We start from the raw sequence: 16,625 nt of genomic DNA, 5'->3' as shown, positions 1-16,625 counted from the left end.
CACCGGTGGTCGTGAGGTCCACCCTTCCGCCTACTGCTTGGGCAGACTACAGAATGACACAGCGAGAAGGAACCAGCCTCAGGGTCAGCCCTCCATCCCACCCCATCCTACCCACCCCATTGTGCGCCCTGGGGACCCTCCCTGGTCCCTGCTTCCCGGGCTGTGATACAGGAGGTCTTTGCAAGCTGGCTGGCCAGGGCTTCTTCCTTCCAGCCCCCTCAGCCCCCCTGATTTGGGGAGTGGGTGGGTGGTCTTCTTCGCCCTCTTCTCTTTGGGAGGAGGACAGAGGCTCCCAAACAAGTGAGTTCCAGGGGTGTGTGCATGGGGGAGGAATGTCTGGGTGTGCACAGAGAGGTCCACAAGTCTGTGAGTCACTGGGAAATTTCCTGAGGGCACACCAGGCCTCTCTCCCCACTTGTCTGATGAGCCACCACGACAGTGCAGGTATTTATGGCTGGTTTTCACGCCCTAGCAGGTGGTGTGAACACACTGCCTGAATGTATGTGTTTTGGTTTGAGAGTGTGGGGGCTCTCCCATTGTCTGCCTTCCAGATCTATCCACCTAGGGCTGCCAGCCTGAGCCTCACGTCACGTACCCCATGGAGAGGATTCCACCCGAGGGCCCCCCCATCTGACCCCAAGCCTCTATGACTGTCACGAGCATCAGGCCTGGCTGCTGGTTTTGGCGTCAACAAGGCGAGTCACCTCACCTGTCTGAGCCTTAGTTTTCTCATCTGTGAGATGGGCACAACAGCCCCTTCTGCACGTGTTGCTGAGAGATTGAAGGAGCCAGCGTTGTGTCCATCAGCTTCAGGAACGGCCAGTGAGAAGTCGGCCAGGGCTCAGTCTGTCCCCTGCTCAGCCCTGCTCTGGGGCTGTCATCTCAGGGACGCATGTGCTGGGCTCTGTCTTACCCTTTTGGTATCACTCACACTGCCACCAATGTCAGCCTCATTTCCCAAGTAACAGAAATGCCACAAACAGGTGGGCCCAGAAGGAGCAGATAGATGCTCAGGTGTGCCCTCGGGACCCCGGGAACCAGGGTACCCCCTCACCAACCTGGCCTCCTGGGCTCCTAGGACAACATGGACAGAGAAGGGACAGAGAGGGAGGGCACTGCCTCCGTACAGACCCCGGATACTGCTCCAGCACGGCTGGGAAGCCCTAAATGAGGCCCTGCGTTTTCCGTCTGGGCTGCGGAGCCTTGGCGAATGGAGGGAAATGCAGAAGAGTCCCACTGAGGACACACACAGCTGAGTGACACGTCTTGTTTAACAGTGGCACACCCAGCACAGATCTACAACACAACACAGTGACACTTAAACAACAACAAAAACTGGATCCACACACAAAGCACCACTGCACCTACTAGACTCACAGTCATAATGGCTTGCCCTCTCGAGGGCTGAGTGTATGCTGGGCCCAGTTCCCAGGGCTCGGAATGGATTATCTATCTCAGTAATTTCACGACCCTTTGGAGCAGGTGAAGGGACTTGCCCGAGTGCTCTGCCCAGAGGGGTCCATATTCCAGAAGATTCTCCCGCTTATCACCGTCACCCATTTCCCTGTTCGCAGATATCATCCCCGCCCCCCACCTAGCCCCATATACTAGAGAGAGATGAAGTGTGGGGGGGCAAAACCCCAGGTATCCTGCCGGGGGGGGGGTGGCACCAGCCTCTCAGGAAGGACACCCCTTGTCTCCCAAGTCCCCGCCTGAGATTTTCCCTTGGCTTGCTGCCTCTGGGCCAGTGCTGTGGCTCCTCCCAGGGTACAAACCCTCAACCATGGCCTTGGGGTGGGCCACCTGCCGTGCTTCCCTCCCTGCACCCCCTGCTATGACTGGCAGGGTGGCACACACCCAAGAATGGCAGGGAAGGCAGTGCAGGCCCACATAGCCAGAAGTGGCCCTGCAGAAGCCCCGGGACCTGAGGCTCCCGGGCTTTCCTCCCTGGGTGCCCACCTTCCGCGTGCCTGTGGGCCTCTCACCCTTCAGGGTAACCTGACCACTGCAGGTAGTTCCAGCAGTCCTTATCAAGGTCTGACCCAGATACGGGAGGACGGAGGGCCCTTCCTGACTTTGAGGTTGTCCTACCCTCGGGGTCTCGGTTCTCCCCTGAAGCCCTGGATAGCCTTGCCTTCCCACCTGGTCCAGTACACAAGCCTTCTTGCTCCCCATTCCTTCTCAGCTTCCAGCACCATTCAGGGGGCCTGAGTAGGGCCCCTGTTCCCTGTCCTGGGGTCTAGCCTGCCTTCTCTCCCCTTGGCCCTCTGCATGAAGGAAAGTGACCCAGAGAGGTGGAGGGAGAGAGAGAGACCGAAAAGGAGGGATCCTTGACAGGTCAGAGAAGGGCTGATGCTGAATTCTGGGGGCCCTGAGGAGCTGTGGCCTGACCTGACCAGCCCATCCCCAAAAGTACACCCCCTGCTCAGTGGTTTGTAGCAGTCGGTGGCCTCATCCCTGCCCTTGCTGTGTGCTCCCCCCTCCCCACCCATTCAGTGCAGGCTTTGAAGCCAGACACACATGTTCCAGCTCCCCCACACGTGACCTGTGTAATCCTGGGCACAAGATGTCCCCTCTCAGAGGAGACTCAGAGTGAGCACCCAGTCCCAAGAGCTGTCCCTCTCTGCCCAGCCATTCAGCTGTCACTACAGGCACCTGTCCCATCTGTCCGTATCCCACTGGTCAGGTGATGGGTGGGCAGGTGCCAAGGACCGGGAATTCTTGGGCAGGAGGAGAGCTCCTGAGAATGCCACGCCACGGTGGCTGTCAGAGCGCTTGTCCCAGTTGTCACAACATGACACTGAGCGTGGAGAATGAGCATGAGTTTGAGCATCTCCCCACCTCCTCCCGGGACTGAGTCCAATATGGGGAGAGGCAGGAGGCCGAGGTGCCAGCCTCCGGCCGTGACCTGCTGTGTGCCCTTTGGCAGCCATGGTGCCTCTCTGTCCATGTGCAAAACAGGCTGCTGTGGGACAGACCACGGCTGCATAAAATAAGGCAAGGGGTGCAGAAAGGACCCCCAGAGGAGAGGCCCAGCCCAAAGCATAGCTGATAAGAACTTTCGGGATTCCCTTTCCTCTGGGAGAAGGAACCCACTCACAGAACTAATGTACTCCTGGGGGATGGTTCAGGACTGGGGAGAGGAGCCTGTCTGCTGCCCAAAGCCAGGTGACACGCCCAGCCCTGCTCCCTGTGTGGCCTCCAACAGGTTGTGGGTGACCTAGCTGCCTCATTTAGGGCAGGCTGGGGAGAGGGGGCCTTCCTGGGCCTGGACTGCCTCCTCTTGCCCTGTGTGGCCCTCAGCAGAGCTGAGCACAACACGGGCACCCGAGGCCCCGAATCGGGCTGCGTGGTTCCACTTCCCTAAAGGAAGTATCCCAGAGACTGAAGACCCCCCAGCCAGAGAGACAGGGGGATGCCAAGCCTGTCATCCCTGAAGAGCCAAAGTGCCAGCATTCCCATCCATCCCTCCTTCCCCTCCCCGTCCCGGGTGAGGCCTCTCTCTGTTGGCAGCTGTGCCTCCAGAGCCTCGCCTCCACCTTCCTCCTCTGCTCCCTGGGGGTGTGGATGCCCCATGTGTGGCGGAGCCTAGGGCGGGCCAAGCGCCGGTGGCTGGACACCTTCCCCCTCCTCAGCTATCTTCCCCGTTCTCCTAATGTCCTGGATGCAGGCCTTCATGGAGCGGAAGGAGAGTCTAGCACAGGGAAGCCTCGTTAGGAGCTCCCGCAAGATTGGGGTGACGAGGCAGCGCCCTCTGCACCCAGAGTGTCACCTACAAATTCTCCTAGGACCCTGCTCCTAGTCCTCCAGGGTAGGCTTGACTGTCCCAGGATGGTGTGAACGCAAAGTGGCTCAGAGAGGGTAGGTGACTTGCCTAAGGTCACAAGCTAGCAAGTGACTTCCCTGGGCTGTGTGCCATGTGGATCTGGCCCTGGCATCCAGTTCTTGCCAGCACTGGCCTCAGCCCATCAGGCTGGGCGGGCCCTCAGGGCTCTTCAGCCTCCCGTAACGTCCTCCACGGCAGGTCCGGCCAGCCTCCGCTTGCACGCTGCAGTAATGGATCGCTCCTGGTCCATTTCTGGCTCTTCGTGGCTGTGGACCTCCTCAGTACCGCCTGACTCCCCAGTGGGTCAGGATGAGGGAGGGGGTGGGGAGCGGGGCCAGCCGGTCTCTCAGGCTCTCTCCATACCCACCCTCATCCATCTCCCTCTACAATCAGAAGGGGTGTTGGGGAGCCCATGCGATGCCTGGCGGCCAGCCGCCTCTTTGTTAGTCTTAGCTAACAAGCTGTTTATGGGTGCGACATGACACCTGCTTTCTCTTTTATAACTTCAATAATTTATGGGCATATTAGTGGCCAGGCGGCCGCCCTGGGTCCCAGCCAGACGGGACGGGGCGATGCAGCCGGGTGCCTCTGCCGATATTTACTCTCTCCCACCATCAATTATTAAGGAGCTCACCTTCATTTTTGCACATAATTACATGCACCGTGATGGTTCGAACTCCCCTGCTCTTAGTCCCTCTGGAGAGGGGCCCAGCCTGCCCGACAGGGCTGAGCTGGCAGAGGGACCCAGCTGGTTGGAGAATGCAGCAGAAAGACACCATACCTGGGAGACAGATTGTGGTAGCCTCAGCTCCGCACCCCCTCTCAGCTGAACTAGAACTGCCTTGGCCGGTGCTGGCCTTCTTAAGAGCCAGCTGTCTGTCCCCACCATCCCAGGGTCAGGGTTTTGCACCTGCCAGACACTGCCAGACTGCTCAGACACTGTCCCCGACTCTCCATAGAGCTGGTCGACTCCTACTTAGCCTTTGGATTTCAGCTCAGCCATCACCACCTGCTGGTTATCTGTCCTGCCTCCTCTGTGCATCTCCTCATACTCTCCTCATCTCCACCTGGATCACACTACATTAAGTCTTTCACACTAGACCATGGGCTCTTTGGGGCACAGAGAATGCTGTATCAAATGTTTATTGAGTGTAGGAGTGAATGGATGGGTAAAGGGATGGATGGATCCCCCACCTCCCTCACCACCAGTGGGCCCACTGAAACGCCCACGCCCTCCCCTCCAGGAAACCTGTCTTGGTTGCACCCACCACACATCTCCCTGTCCTTGAATCTCCTCCAGGTCCTCCTGGGCTGGGTTGGAATCCCCCAAAGGACAGAAAAGCCTGGGCCCTCCATCTAGCCCCCAGCACCAAACAGAGGGCAGGTGAAGATGGAGGGAGGGCAAATTCTGACCATCTCAGCTCTGTTGCTGACCTGGGGAAGTTACTGGTCCTGTTTCCTCACTGGCCATATTGGATGTGGAAGGGGGCATATGGAGATAATAACGGTTCCTACTTTGCTGGGTTGTGGTTGAGGCTTAACGTGAGATAATTTATAAAAGTACCTAATACAAGGCCAACCATGTCATAGGTGCTCAAGCAATATTCCTTAATGTCAGCCATTGTCTGTGAATCGAACTGAAATGTGTTGAATCGAATCTTCTTAGGCACACCTTCTCTTGTCCACACCTGCTTGTTTTTAGTCTCCTCTGCCATGTAGCGGGCCCCAAGCTTGGCTCACGGGAGCCCTGAAAATATTCCAGATTGATCAATCAAGACTCCCAGCACCTCAGTCTGTACCTACGAATCTCTCCCATGCTACAGAAGAATAGACCGAGGTCAGGGAGGTGATGTGGCCTCCCCCAAGTTGATGGCAGAGTGAGGAACCAAGCCCTGGCCTCCCACTGGACTTGAAAACCCAAGAATGTCTCCCCAGAGACCCTCCACTGTAAGAAGGAATAATAGTGGAATAGACCCATGGGACTGTTAAGGGGATTAAATGTGTTGCTTAGAACCACCGTGTCCACTCAAGTTGAGTGCCTCAGAGTGTGGGGTTCGGGATAGGCATGTCTCTACCTCTTCCCTTCTTCTCTCTCCAGAGGGAGCACTCCCCTGGAGTTGGTATTGAACATATGCATGTTTTTAGACTTTGCCTATATCTGTAGTGTCCACACACAGTTTATAGGGCTTGGGGCTTGTTTTTAAACCCTGTATGAACAGTACCATCTTGTACATATCTTTGGGGTTTTTTTTCTCGGCATCGTGTTAGCGAGATCCCCACGCCGGTGCGTGTAGCTCCAGCTTGTCCGTCTCGGTGCTGTGTAGTATTCCAGTGTGGGGTTACATGGCATTTTGTTCATGTTTTCTCCTAGTGGTGGGCATTTAGGGTGCTTCTAGTTTCTCACTAGTACATTCTGCACATTTGTGAAAATCCCTGTACTTGTCTTGTGAATGTTTCTCCAGGGTATATACCATACAGTGGGCATCTTTTCAACTTCTCTTGATAACCACTAAGTTGCGTGACGCTTCTCAACTTGACCGGCAGGACGCACTTGGCCTAAATTATCTCAATGCCCCCAGCCACGTTGGGAGAAAGAAATTTTTTGCCCATCTCACGCATGGAGTATGTATTGGTTATCTATTGCCTCATAACAAATCACCCCAAAACTTAATGGCTTTAAACAACAAATCTGTATTATTTTACAGTTTCTGTGGGTCAGGGATCCAGGTGAGGCTTAGTTGGGGGCCTCTGGCTCAAGGGCTCTCACAAGGCTGCATTCCAGCTGTTAGAGTGTCAATCATCTCAGGACTCGACTTGGGCAGGGTCTGCTTCCAGGCTTGCTCATGTGGGTATTGGCGGTTCTCAGGGCATCATGGGGTGCTGGTTAGAGACACCAGTTCCCTTCCATGTGGGCTTCTCAACAGGGCAGCTAATAATACTTGGCACCTGGGATCTGTCATCACAAACAAGCAAGTGATGGAGAGAGGGTACCCAAGACGAAAGCCAGTCTTTTTGTAACCTAATCTCAGAAGTGATATGCCATCCCTATTCTCTTCATTAGAAGTAACTCAGTTAGTCCAGGAGCACCTGGGTGCTCAGTCGGTTAAGCGTCCGACTTCTGCTTAGCTCATGATCTCACAGTTCGTGAGTTCGAGCCCCACGTCGGGCTCTGTGCTGACATCTCAGAGCCTGGAGCCTGCTTCGGATTCTGTGTCTCCCTCTCTCTCTGCCCCTCTCCCGCTCGCACACTCTCTGTCTCTCAAAAATAAACATTAAAAAAAAATTTTTTTAAAAGAAGTAACCCAATTAGTCCAGCCCACACTCAAGGGGAGGGGATTGCATAAGGTGGGGGAAATGCCAGAAGGTAGGGACCATTGGGAGTCATCTTAGGGGCTGCCTATCACAGGGCGACTGAGGCTCAGAGAGGTACAGTGACTTTCCCAGGGTCACACAGCAGTTAGAGCCAGAACTGGAACTCAAGGCTCTAAGGCTAGACACCCGAGCCACCACCGCTGCCTTTGGCTTAAGTTAATAACAGGTTCCGACTTAATAAACAAGTCTGCTGCACAACAGAACTCAAGACAGGCACTTAATGAATGGATTTGCTAATAGTGCTGCCTGTTTGCACACATTAGCTCAAGTGCCCCCCTGACATGATCCGTGGGGACAGCCGAGCCCAGGCTCTCAGGAGAGGCTGCTCTGCCAAGCCCAAGGAGCCAGGGGGTGGTCCCTTTTCATAAACTGCTTTTTGTGTTTTTGTTTGTTGGTTTTGTTTTTGCTCTCAATGTCATCATTTGGGTGTCTTCGTGGTTTGGGTTTTTTTGTTTTAGTTTTCTAGTGGAGTGCACATTTCCCTGGGTTTTAAGGAGAGCGAACTGCAAGGTCAGGAACACCAGGTATTCCCCTGGAGGGACTTCGGGTCAGCAGGGCTGATGAGCCCCTTCACGGCCCCAGACGAATTTCCTGCTTCTCAGCTATTATGGGTGCAGCAAGCGGGCACCCAGCCCAGCAGGGCCCTGTGGCCAGGCTGAGTGAGGGCCGGTCCCCAGACCTTAGCTCCTTACAGGGCTTCTGCCTTGGGTCTCCCAGGAGCCTTTTGGTTTCCCCCAGTTCTCAGGGCGATTCCAAGCAGTGGGGGCTAGTGCCTATATTGCTGCTAGATAAGTGAATGTCACGGGTGCTAGAACATTTCCAGTGGAGGCATGGGTGACCAAGGCCCCGAGATGAGGGGAAGTGAGAATTGAGGACTCGTGTGCCCCTGCTCCCATGCCCTGGCCTCCTTCTGCAGGAGAACCATTGGTCCTTCCTGATTAGTGGATTTTAGTGGAGTTTAATTTGCACACATCAGCCCCTCTGGAATCAGGGCTCTGGGCTCTCTGCAGAAATTAGAGGAGACACAAGATCAATCCCTGCCTTCAGGGTGTTCCTGATTCTCAGAGGATGAACTTGGTTGAGGCCTCTCCTAGTGAGAATGCTGAAAGGAACCTTAGGGTGGACCCCTGTCTTTACAGAGGAGGGGCTGCAGGGTCAAGGAGCAGAGAGCAGCCATGACAGTGTAATAACCATTTATCAAGCACCTACTGCGTGCCTACATTTATCAAGCACCTACTGTGTGCCAGGCCCAGCATCAAGTACTGGATATATATGAGATCCTCACACCATCCCCCATGAGATGAGTTCTACTGATATTCCATCTTCCAAAGGAGGAAACTGAGACCCAGAGAGGTACTCAAGGATACAGAGCAGGAGACTGAGGTGCTCAGAGTAGGCTTCTGGAAGGAAGGGGCCACACAGAGCCCTGAATGGAAAGGGAAGAGGGGAAAGGTTGGAGGAAATGGGTTGGGAGCCTGAGAAAGCTGTCAGTGGTAAGACGTGCCTGAGTTGGGGGCTGCCATGGAAGAGGGTACCCTAAGGAAGTGATGGAGGGCTTTCTACACCTCTGCCCTTGGAGTCTTGGCCTCAGCCTTGGCCACAGTGGGTATCACTCCATGTCGATTAGCACATGTCCACATCCAATGGAGCCAGCCACTGTGCAGAGTCCCCTCCAGCTGGGCCCCAGTGCCCTTCCCTGTAGTCAGCTACCCCATGCAGGACCCAGAAGACAGGAGCTGGGATGCACCGGGACGAGCGTCCTTTTACTTGGAGGTTCCTGGGCCTGACCCTCTATGACATGCCTAAGTGCGACCCTGGCATCCCTGAGTCCCTTCTGGCTTGGGGAGGGGCTTAAGAGGGGGCAAGGAGGTCCTAACCCTGGCCACAGCTCCAGGCCCACCTCCTAGGGGGACTTTCCTGCCAGCCCCCCCACCGGCCCCCCGTCTCCCACCCGCTTCCGCAGCTGCACCAGCGCAGGGCTCTGACCTATGGATTTTCTGCCACTTCCTGATCCACTTCACTCCAGCCTGAGTCTTTAGGACTTCATTATACCTGCGGCCTCAGCAACCCCAGCATGGAGGGCTGCCATTGCCAGAGGGGAGTATGGGGCTCCTGCTATGGCTCCCGGACGGCTACAGTGCCCCCAGCTCCTGGGATTCAGCCTTCTAGGAACTCAGAGTCCTTCAAGGAGCTCCCTCTCAAGGCCACATCCCATTCACCCCACTGTCTAGGTGGGGCCACAGAGCCCTGAGCCCAGAGACACCACCACCCCACCCCCTGCCAACCCCTCATTACCCAGCTGGGAAAGCTTTCACCCAGGAAGGGGCAGTGGCCCCTCAAGGTCACACAGCAAGTTATTAAGAGTGCTTAGCATCAAATCTGTGGCATTAAGTGGGACATGGGGTCCAGCGGCTCCACAGGGACCTCCTGCTGGATCCTGGCTCTATCCTGCTCCCAACCCTGCTCCATGCCCTGTGCTGCCTGCCCAGCCCCCACCCGCCTCCCTGGCTCCTGGTCTCCGTTTTTCTTGCTAATTAGAGGTCTCAGCAATGACTCCACTGTCCCAGCCATTTTAGAGCTGTCATTAATTTCAAGTGGCTTCAGAAATAATCATCATCGTAAAACCCCGCGAGCTGCTGGGATACAAGCAGGCAGCACCAGCACAGAGCAGGCATACAGGCAGGCCTGTGTGTGCCACCCGTTCCTTCCTGGGCCCTGGGGAACTGGCCCTTCCTCCTGCATCCTCAGCCTCCCAGAGTGGGGGAGAGCAGAGCTTGCGCTGTGACATCAGACACATGCTGAGCTTCGAGGCCCAGCTCTACCTCTTACGAAGTGAACTGGGGCAAGATACCAGCCCTCCCAGAGCCTCGGTTTTTCATCTGTACAATAGGGATGGCAGTACTGATCTTGAAGTGAGAAGTATATAAAGTATAGCTCAGAGCCTGGCTTACAATAGGAGCTGAGTAAATGTTAGAGGGTGCTGTCCCCTCCTCCAGAGTCCCCTGGCAAACCCATTCTAGTTTCTCTGCTTTGCTCTTACCACTCAGGCTACTGCAGTCTGGCTGCTTCTCCCAGCCAGCAGCTCCTGCTTTATTGGGACCTGCTGAGTTTTCACCCTGAAGCCGGGATCTGCTCTGTGCCCACCCAGGTAGTTGTGAGACAGGTAGTTTCAGGCCTGCTCTTGGGAGCTCCGATTGTGAGGACAGAGAGGAAGGACACTAGGGCGTTGCTTCTAAGGCCATTTCAGTTTGGGGAGGGGAGACAGAACAGAAGAGAATGGTCTTAGTCTGGTCTTGAAGCACAGGTGGAATCCAGGCAGAGGGCTCACCAGGCAGGTGAACCAGCAAGGACTAGGGCCTGAAAGTGTGGGTGAACATTCTTCAGCTGTAGCTCCAGGGTATAATCCCCTGGTTGTGTCAGTGAAGCCTTGGACCAGGCCACTGCAGTGTGTCACGTTCTCCATGGCCTTGAGATCCCTGAGAGGGATCTCAGTAGGAGCTACTCCCGACAGCTCATGCAGAGACCTCTGACTGGGTGAGGACCCAGTGACAGACCTCCTCACCCTTTTATGGGGTCTTTGAGTGACAAGGCCAGGGGCCAGCACCCTCACCAGGCCCATGCTGGACCCTCAAAAAGGCCTTTTCTCCAAGTTCTTCCCCTAAATCCTCCCCCACCCCATTGTTTCCATTGATGAAATAAAACGAGTGCTGCGAGGGGTCACTTCTCTTGGAGAGACCGGAAGGGGGAATGGCCTGGATACTGTGTATCATGGAGAACTAAGGCTGTGGGGCAGTTCCTTCCAGACGCAGCTCTCTGGTCACTCCTGCTTTCTCAAGGCTCAAAGGGATAATTGTGGGCCCCAGAAGACCCCGTCCCCGGACGCTGACTTCCTTAGCCAGTATCTGGGGTTTGGGGGTGGGGGCAGTGGGCTCTCCCCCATTCCTCCTCCGAGATCACTGAGGCGGGGAGCAGGTGAGTCGGGGGCGGAGATGCCGTGGCCGCGCTGGGCCTGCGTCAGTCGCCGCACCAGGAATAGCCCCCGCCCCCGCCCCCGCCCCCCAGCGGGTCTGCGCGCCCGCCGGGCGCCTGGCGGAGCCTTTACGCAGGAGCTAGAGAGCGTCTATTCCTGTCGGGCTGGTGGGAGGAGGCGGCGCGGGAGGGCGGGAGCTCACGGGTAACTCACCAGCAGCCGGGGTGGGGGAGCCAAGGAGCCTGGGAAGGGGGTCCAGGCAGCTGAGAGTTGAGGGGCAGGGAGCCGCCTGCGCTGGGCTCTCGAAGGGACAGGACACCTGTGCCGCCTCCCCTCTTCCCCGCCCACCTGTAAGTCCTTCTGCCAAGCCTGCCCCCTACTGGTTTACTTAGTTCTGGAAGGCGACTCGAATTCCCATTCTAGGCTTTACTAGCCGTGTGACCGCGGGCAGGTCCTGTAATCTCTCTGAGCCTGGGGTTCCTTCTCTCTGTCACCAGGGAACAACAGCGCCTCCTTGGAGGGTTGTTGGAGGATGAATGTGGAGTGCGCGCCACAGCATCCGCACCTGCTAGGAGGGGCTCCAGCTAGGCCTAGGATGAGGATGGACATGGTACGGAAGACAGGGGATGGTTTTTCAGGCAGGACTGTCCAGACAGTGGTGTGGCAGTGGGACTGAGAAGTACCCAGAATCTGTTTAGCTGGGACAGAAGGTTTGTGCAACTCTTTGGGCTGTGTGTGTGAGGCTGAACAGTGGAGATACAAGATGGTGTTGGGAGTAAGGGGAGACTCCTAGCCCCTCCGTGCCAGCCAGTATCTGTTGAATGTCGGGCAGGCTCTGCTGGGGGCGGGGGCACTGGGAGCAGGATCCTGTGGTTTGTCTGAGAGATTGAGAGGCCTTGGGTCAGCCTCTGCCTCCCCAGACTCAACTTCCTTCTTGACGTGCCAGAACCCCTACCCCTGTGGGGTACACAGCGTCAGGGGCACTAATGCGCTAATGGGCTGTGAAGAAACAGTGAAGAAGGGTCGAATGTGCCTGGTGGTGTCAGCATGGATGCTTATTCTAATCAAACTAGCTTAGTGCGAAAGGACAAATGGCTTTCAAGGAGGTGGAAGGGACGTGGAAGCTGGCGAGTTCCTAAGGGTGGTAGTTAACTCTGCAGACTGCTGAGACACCACCTCCAGTTGATTCTCTTTGCATATGCTGATCAAGAAGGATCTGGATCTCTGAGGAGAGGTCCCATTCTCTGGGCCCATCTAAGTCTGTGGCCCCAGCCCAGAATCCCCTGGATCTTTGGGATCGGAGGCACAGGGGGCCCAGACTGAGGCTCTGCGCTGCCCTCTGCTGGTCTCTGGATGCAGTGCGGGTGGCCAGAGCCGGCCATAGCAGCCTGCTGCCCTCTGCTGGACAAGAAGCCAGGTTGGGCGGGGACCCGGGCTGCAAAGGGCGGGGCAAGACCCCTCTAGGGGCAAAGCAGCGGAGCTGGCGCGCCTTCCTCGCGTTCCAGCGGAGCTTCCCTCTCTACCTGCCTGGCCCCTAGGCCGCCAGGATGTGGACCCTATAGAGATTCGCGAACATTTGGAGAAGAGGGGCAGGACAGAGGCTCCGGGCCTGACCCTTCCCACGCCGTCCTCCAAACAACCCTGGCTGGGTGGGGAGACTTGCCCGTTCACGTGCTTGTGTCCGTCCACACGGCAGTGTGCAGTGACCCTGGTTAACACGTGTGAACACACTCACGTGCTCACATGCACACGTATGTGGCCACACAAGAGGGTGCGTGCACATACTCAGGGAGGACCGTAGCCCGGACTCCCCTGGGTCGGGCTGGCCCGGGACTCGGAGGGGCGCGGCCGGTGCAGGGCTCGTGCTCCGGGGCGCGGACTGAGGCGCGAGCCTGGCGCGCCCCTCGCCTGCGTCCCCACTGCCAGTTTCGTTGCCCCATCCGTGCAGGGCAGTGGTTGGGGCGCTGCTCGCTCTCCGCCCCCTCTGCTGAAAGAACACTGGCCCCCCACCCCACCTCCCCCCTCCTTGGTTTTGCGGCCGCGCCTTCTCCTCCCCCGCCCGGCTCCCGCCGCTCGCTTGCTCCCTCCCTCCCTCGGTCCCTCCTCCCTCCCCGGCTCGCTCCTCGCTCCTCACGCTCCCTCCCCGCGCCGCGGCAGAGCGCGGAGCCCGGGCGGGAGCCGGTGCGGGAGCCGGAGCGGGCGGCCGGCGACAGCGCAGGCGGCAGCAGCGGCGGGTCCCGGCCCCGGCCCCGGAGCGCGCGGAGTCCCCACCCGCGCGGCTCCGGCCCCTCTCCCGGCGCGGGGCTCCGAGCAGCATGCGCGGCCGCTGCCTGCCGGCCTCAGCCCTGGCCCCGGCCCCGCTGCGGAGCGCGCCCGGCCTCGACCCCGGCCCCAGCGGCAGAGGCGGCGGCGGCGGCTCCAGGCCGGCCCGGGGCGCAGAACCAGGCTCTCCGAATCCGCGTCGCGCGTCCTGAGCGCGCCCACCCCTCCGCCCGCCGGGGCCGCGGCCTCCCGCCTCCCCACTCCCTCGCCCTTGCCCCGGCCCCGGCTCCGGCTCGGTTCCCGCCCGCTTGGGGCAGACAGACGGACAGACAGCCCCGCGAGGGCGCGCGGACGGCCGGGCGGAGGTGTCGGACGAGGAGGAGGAGACGGAGGAGGGGGCTGGGCAGGGGCTGAAGCCCGGCGGGGGAGACATGCGATTGGTGACCGAGCCGAGCGGACGGACGGTGCGCCCGAGATGCAGGTGAGCCCGGCAGCCGCGGCCCAGCCCCGAGCGGGCAGCCCCGCGGCACGCTCCCGTGCGGGCCGCCGTTGGCCCGGTTGCGCCCTCCTGGGGCCGCGGGGCACCCCAGCGCCACCCAGATTCCTCTTTGGGGTCACAGATCTGACCCTCCTCAAGCCTCAGAAATGGAGACTCTTCCTGTCCCTTTTCTCCCACCCCAACAAATTCCTTGTTGCCTAGCTGGGATCCCAGAGCTGTGGAGGGGCCCTGCCGGGTTCCTAGTCCGGCTTGTCCAGCGTCCCCCTTCCCCTTCTGAGCACCATTCATCCTGGAGGGTAAGCCCCTTGCTCAGCGGGGTGGCTGCCCCTCTCCTTAGATCCCAGGTACCCCCCCCCCTCGCTGGTACCCCTAGCCAGCGCTGGGCACTGGCTAGCTGGGGGATGCAGGCGAGGGACCAGTTTTCTCCACGGGCTCCAGCCTGGGCACCAGCTCTGTCCCCTGATCAGGAGCAACCCCCTTCCAGCTCGTGCCCAAGGGGGGGGGAGGTGAAATGGGGGGTAGGAAGAGTGCAGGAGAGGGAGTTGGGATTGTGGAGGACCCAGGAAGCCTTTAGGGGCCTCCCTTTGTCTGTCTTCAGCCCCGGTTTCTCACCTCCTCCTGCCCCACTTTTCATTCTGAGGCAGCCGGTGGGAGGTGGGAACCAGCTGTGAAAAGGGAGGTGAGGAGGGAGTGTCCTGTTCTGCCTCCCCACTCTCTGTGAGGTGGCCAAGGCACCCACAGAAGATGTGTCCCTCCAGGTGGCTTCCACTTTGAGGAGGGGTGGGGCCAGGCCCAGTGGACAGTCCCCTTCCTGCTCCTGCCTGGGATCCCAGCCCAGAGCCATCGGTCCCTGGTTGTGCCGGAGGCATCCCCCTTTGTTCTCCTGGTCCTGAATCTGGTGGGGGAGAAGGGGCGGGTGGGAGTGCTGTGGGAGTGCAGGATGCCCTGAGGTGGGGGGCAGTGCCATCTGGGCCAGCCCCCTCCCTGCCAGCCCAGGCCACCATCCGGCCCTCCCCTGCGTGGCCTGGGCGGCCGGAGGGTGCTCGGCCCAGCCTGGCCCGTGGCTCTGGGCTCAGCCCTGCTGGCCATTATGGCAACAGCTCCGGCACCGGTGCCTCCCATGCCCAGGGAGCAATGAGCTGGGGCACCCAGGCGGCAAAGCGCCTGGGGCTTCCCCACATCCAGGGAGGAATGCCGGTGAGGAAAGAGAGGGTCAGCGGTTTCCAGACCCTTTGTCCTTATGTGGGACCTGGTCTGCCAGGACAGCTTGCCTGCTTTCTCCCCGCTGCCTGAGGCAGGAGAGAGGGAATGAGGTTCCAGAAGGGAGAGACCAGGAACTCCCCGGAACCCAGATAGGGACTCCGAGCAGCACCCCTATGCCCCTATTGGAGGGGGGCTTAGCAAAGGTGAGGGTAGCCCCCCCTGTGATGCGCTCTTTGTCTCCTCCCCTACCCCCTGCCAATGAAGTATGAGATGGGCCTTGGTCAAGGCTGCAGTGCCTCCAGGGCCTTGAGTTAGAGTAGGTCTTCAATCCCTGGGGCCAGATTTGGGGGGATGGGCGTGTGCTCAAAGCCCAGGAATCTTGGCTTGTGGGCTGAGGGCCCCTGTGTTGACCAGGGAGAGACTGCTCTGCCCCTGGCAGTAGTCCTCTTTGATCCTAGTAGTCAGATGCTCTATCCCTTGCCTCTGAGCACCCGTTTTTTCCCTTTACTAGATATTGTTTCCTAAAACTCAGCATTCCAGAGGGACACCAACAAAACCCAAATCCCAAATGACCCGAAACCTCCTGTGGCGGGGCGGGGGTGGGGGGGGGGGTCATTGTTCTCATAAAGCCAGATGGGATCCCTGGTACTGGTGATGGCTCATCTGGTGCTGCTCTCCAGGTGCCACCAAAGCAAATGGCTGGAGGATCACGACTGGGGCTGAGGGTATGTTCCAGTGGAGAAGTGAAGCAGTGCAGTGATTTACACCGGGTCCCATGGAGGCGTGAGGCGGTGTGTCATATAGTCCTGTGGGGCCAGTGAAAGGCCAGGGAGGGGAGGCAGTAGATGATGGTGACTTCAGTCAGAGCCTCGCCTTGCTAGCCAGGGTCTCCTGGTCTAGCTGTCCTCTGTGCGGCACTCTATGGAAAGATGGCACCTCCCGGCCACTGGGTTCCTCCCCACCCACCCGCCCCTCCCCTCCACCTTCCCAGTGGTTACCCATTGATGGCTCTCTGTTCCCTGCCCACCAGTTCCTCTATACACCCTCCTCTGACCTGTCTTGCTGTCTTGGTCAGGCATCCCCACCCAGAGGCCCTCCTCTCTTCTTCTCCTGGCCCCTCCTTGAGGGAGCCTCCTTGTACCTCAGCATCTCTAAGTTACTGATCCCCCTCCTCCAGGCACCCACAGTGAAGAACCACATTGGTTTGCACCTAATACTATACCAGCCAAATTAATTCATGTGTTTATTTTACACATCCTGGCTGAGCTGTTTAGCTCTGGACTAGGCCCTCTTATGGCTCCCTTGGATTGCCTTGAACACCCTGGGCCATCTTGTCCCCATCCCCTGGGCTCCCCTGATTGCCCCTGGGATAGGGAAAACACTGGGAGGCACCGGGGAGCAGCTATTGACTGGTGGCAAGGACTGCCTGGAGGGGACACAGTGTCCTCAGCCTGTATGGATGGACAGAGCTAGGTGACATCAAGGGTGCCCCA

General features: G+C 58.5%; 1 protein-coding gene and 1 long non-coding RNA gene across 5 annotated transcripts in view; one reads left to right on the top strand and one right to left on the bottom strand.

Moving 5' to 3' along the window:
- Positions 1 to 16,625, top strand: part of LINGO1 (leucine rich repeat and Ig domain containing 1) — a 196,716-nt gene that overhangs the window by 165,471 nt on the left and 14,620 nt on the right. The window contains exon 1 of one of the 4 annotated variants that reach the window (XM_003986920.6): positions 13,533 to 13,911. The exons of the other annotated variants lie outside the window; for them this stretch is intronic. Coding sequence (XP_003986969.1) covers positions 13,906 to 13,911 — 6 coding nt within the window. The 5' untranslated portion in view covers positions 13,533 to 13,905. Of the gene's footprint in view, positions 1 to 13,532; positions 13,912 to 16,625 lie in introns of those variants that run through there. 4 annotated transcript variants of the gene reach the window in all.
- On the bottom strand, positions 6,498 to 11,502 carry LOC123385848. The gene is made up of 2 exons (XR_006598997.1): positions 11,382 to 11,502; positions 6,498 to 6,779 (listed from the first exon to the last, which is right to left on the bottom strand). It is a non-coding gene; the product is annotated as an uncharacterized LOC123385848 (long non-coding RNA).

This window comes from Felis catus, chromosome B3 (assembly GCF_018350175.1).
Source record: "Felis catus isolate Fca126 chromosome B3, F.catus_Fca126_mat1.0, whole genome shotgun sequence".
Taxonomy (NCBI): Eukaryota; Metazoa; Chordata; class Mammalia; order Carnivora; family Felidae; genus Felis; species Felis catus.
The sequence above is the reverse complement of the archived record's forward strand: the minus strand, read 5'-3'. Positions and strand labels throughout refer to the sequence as shown.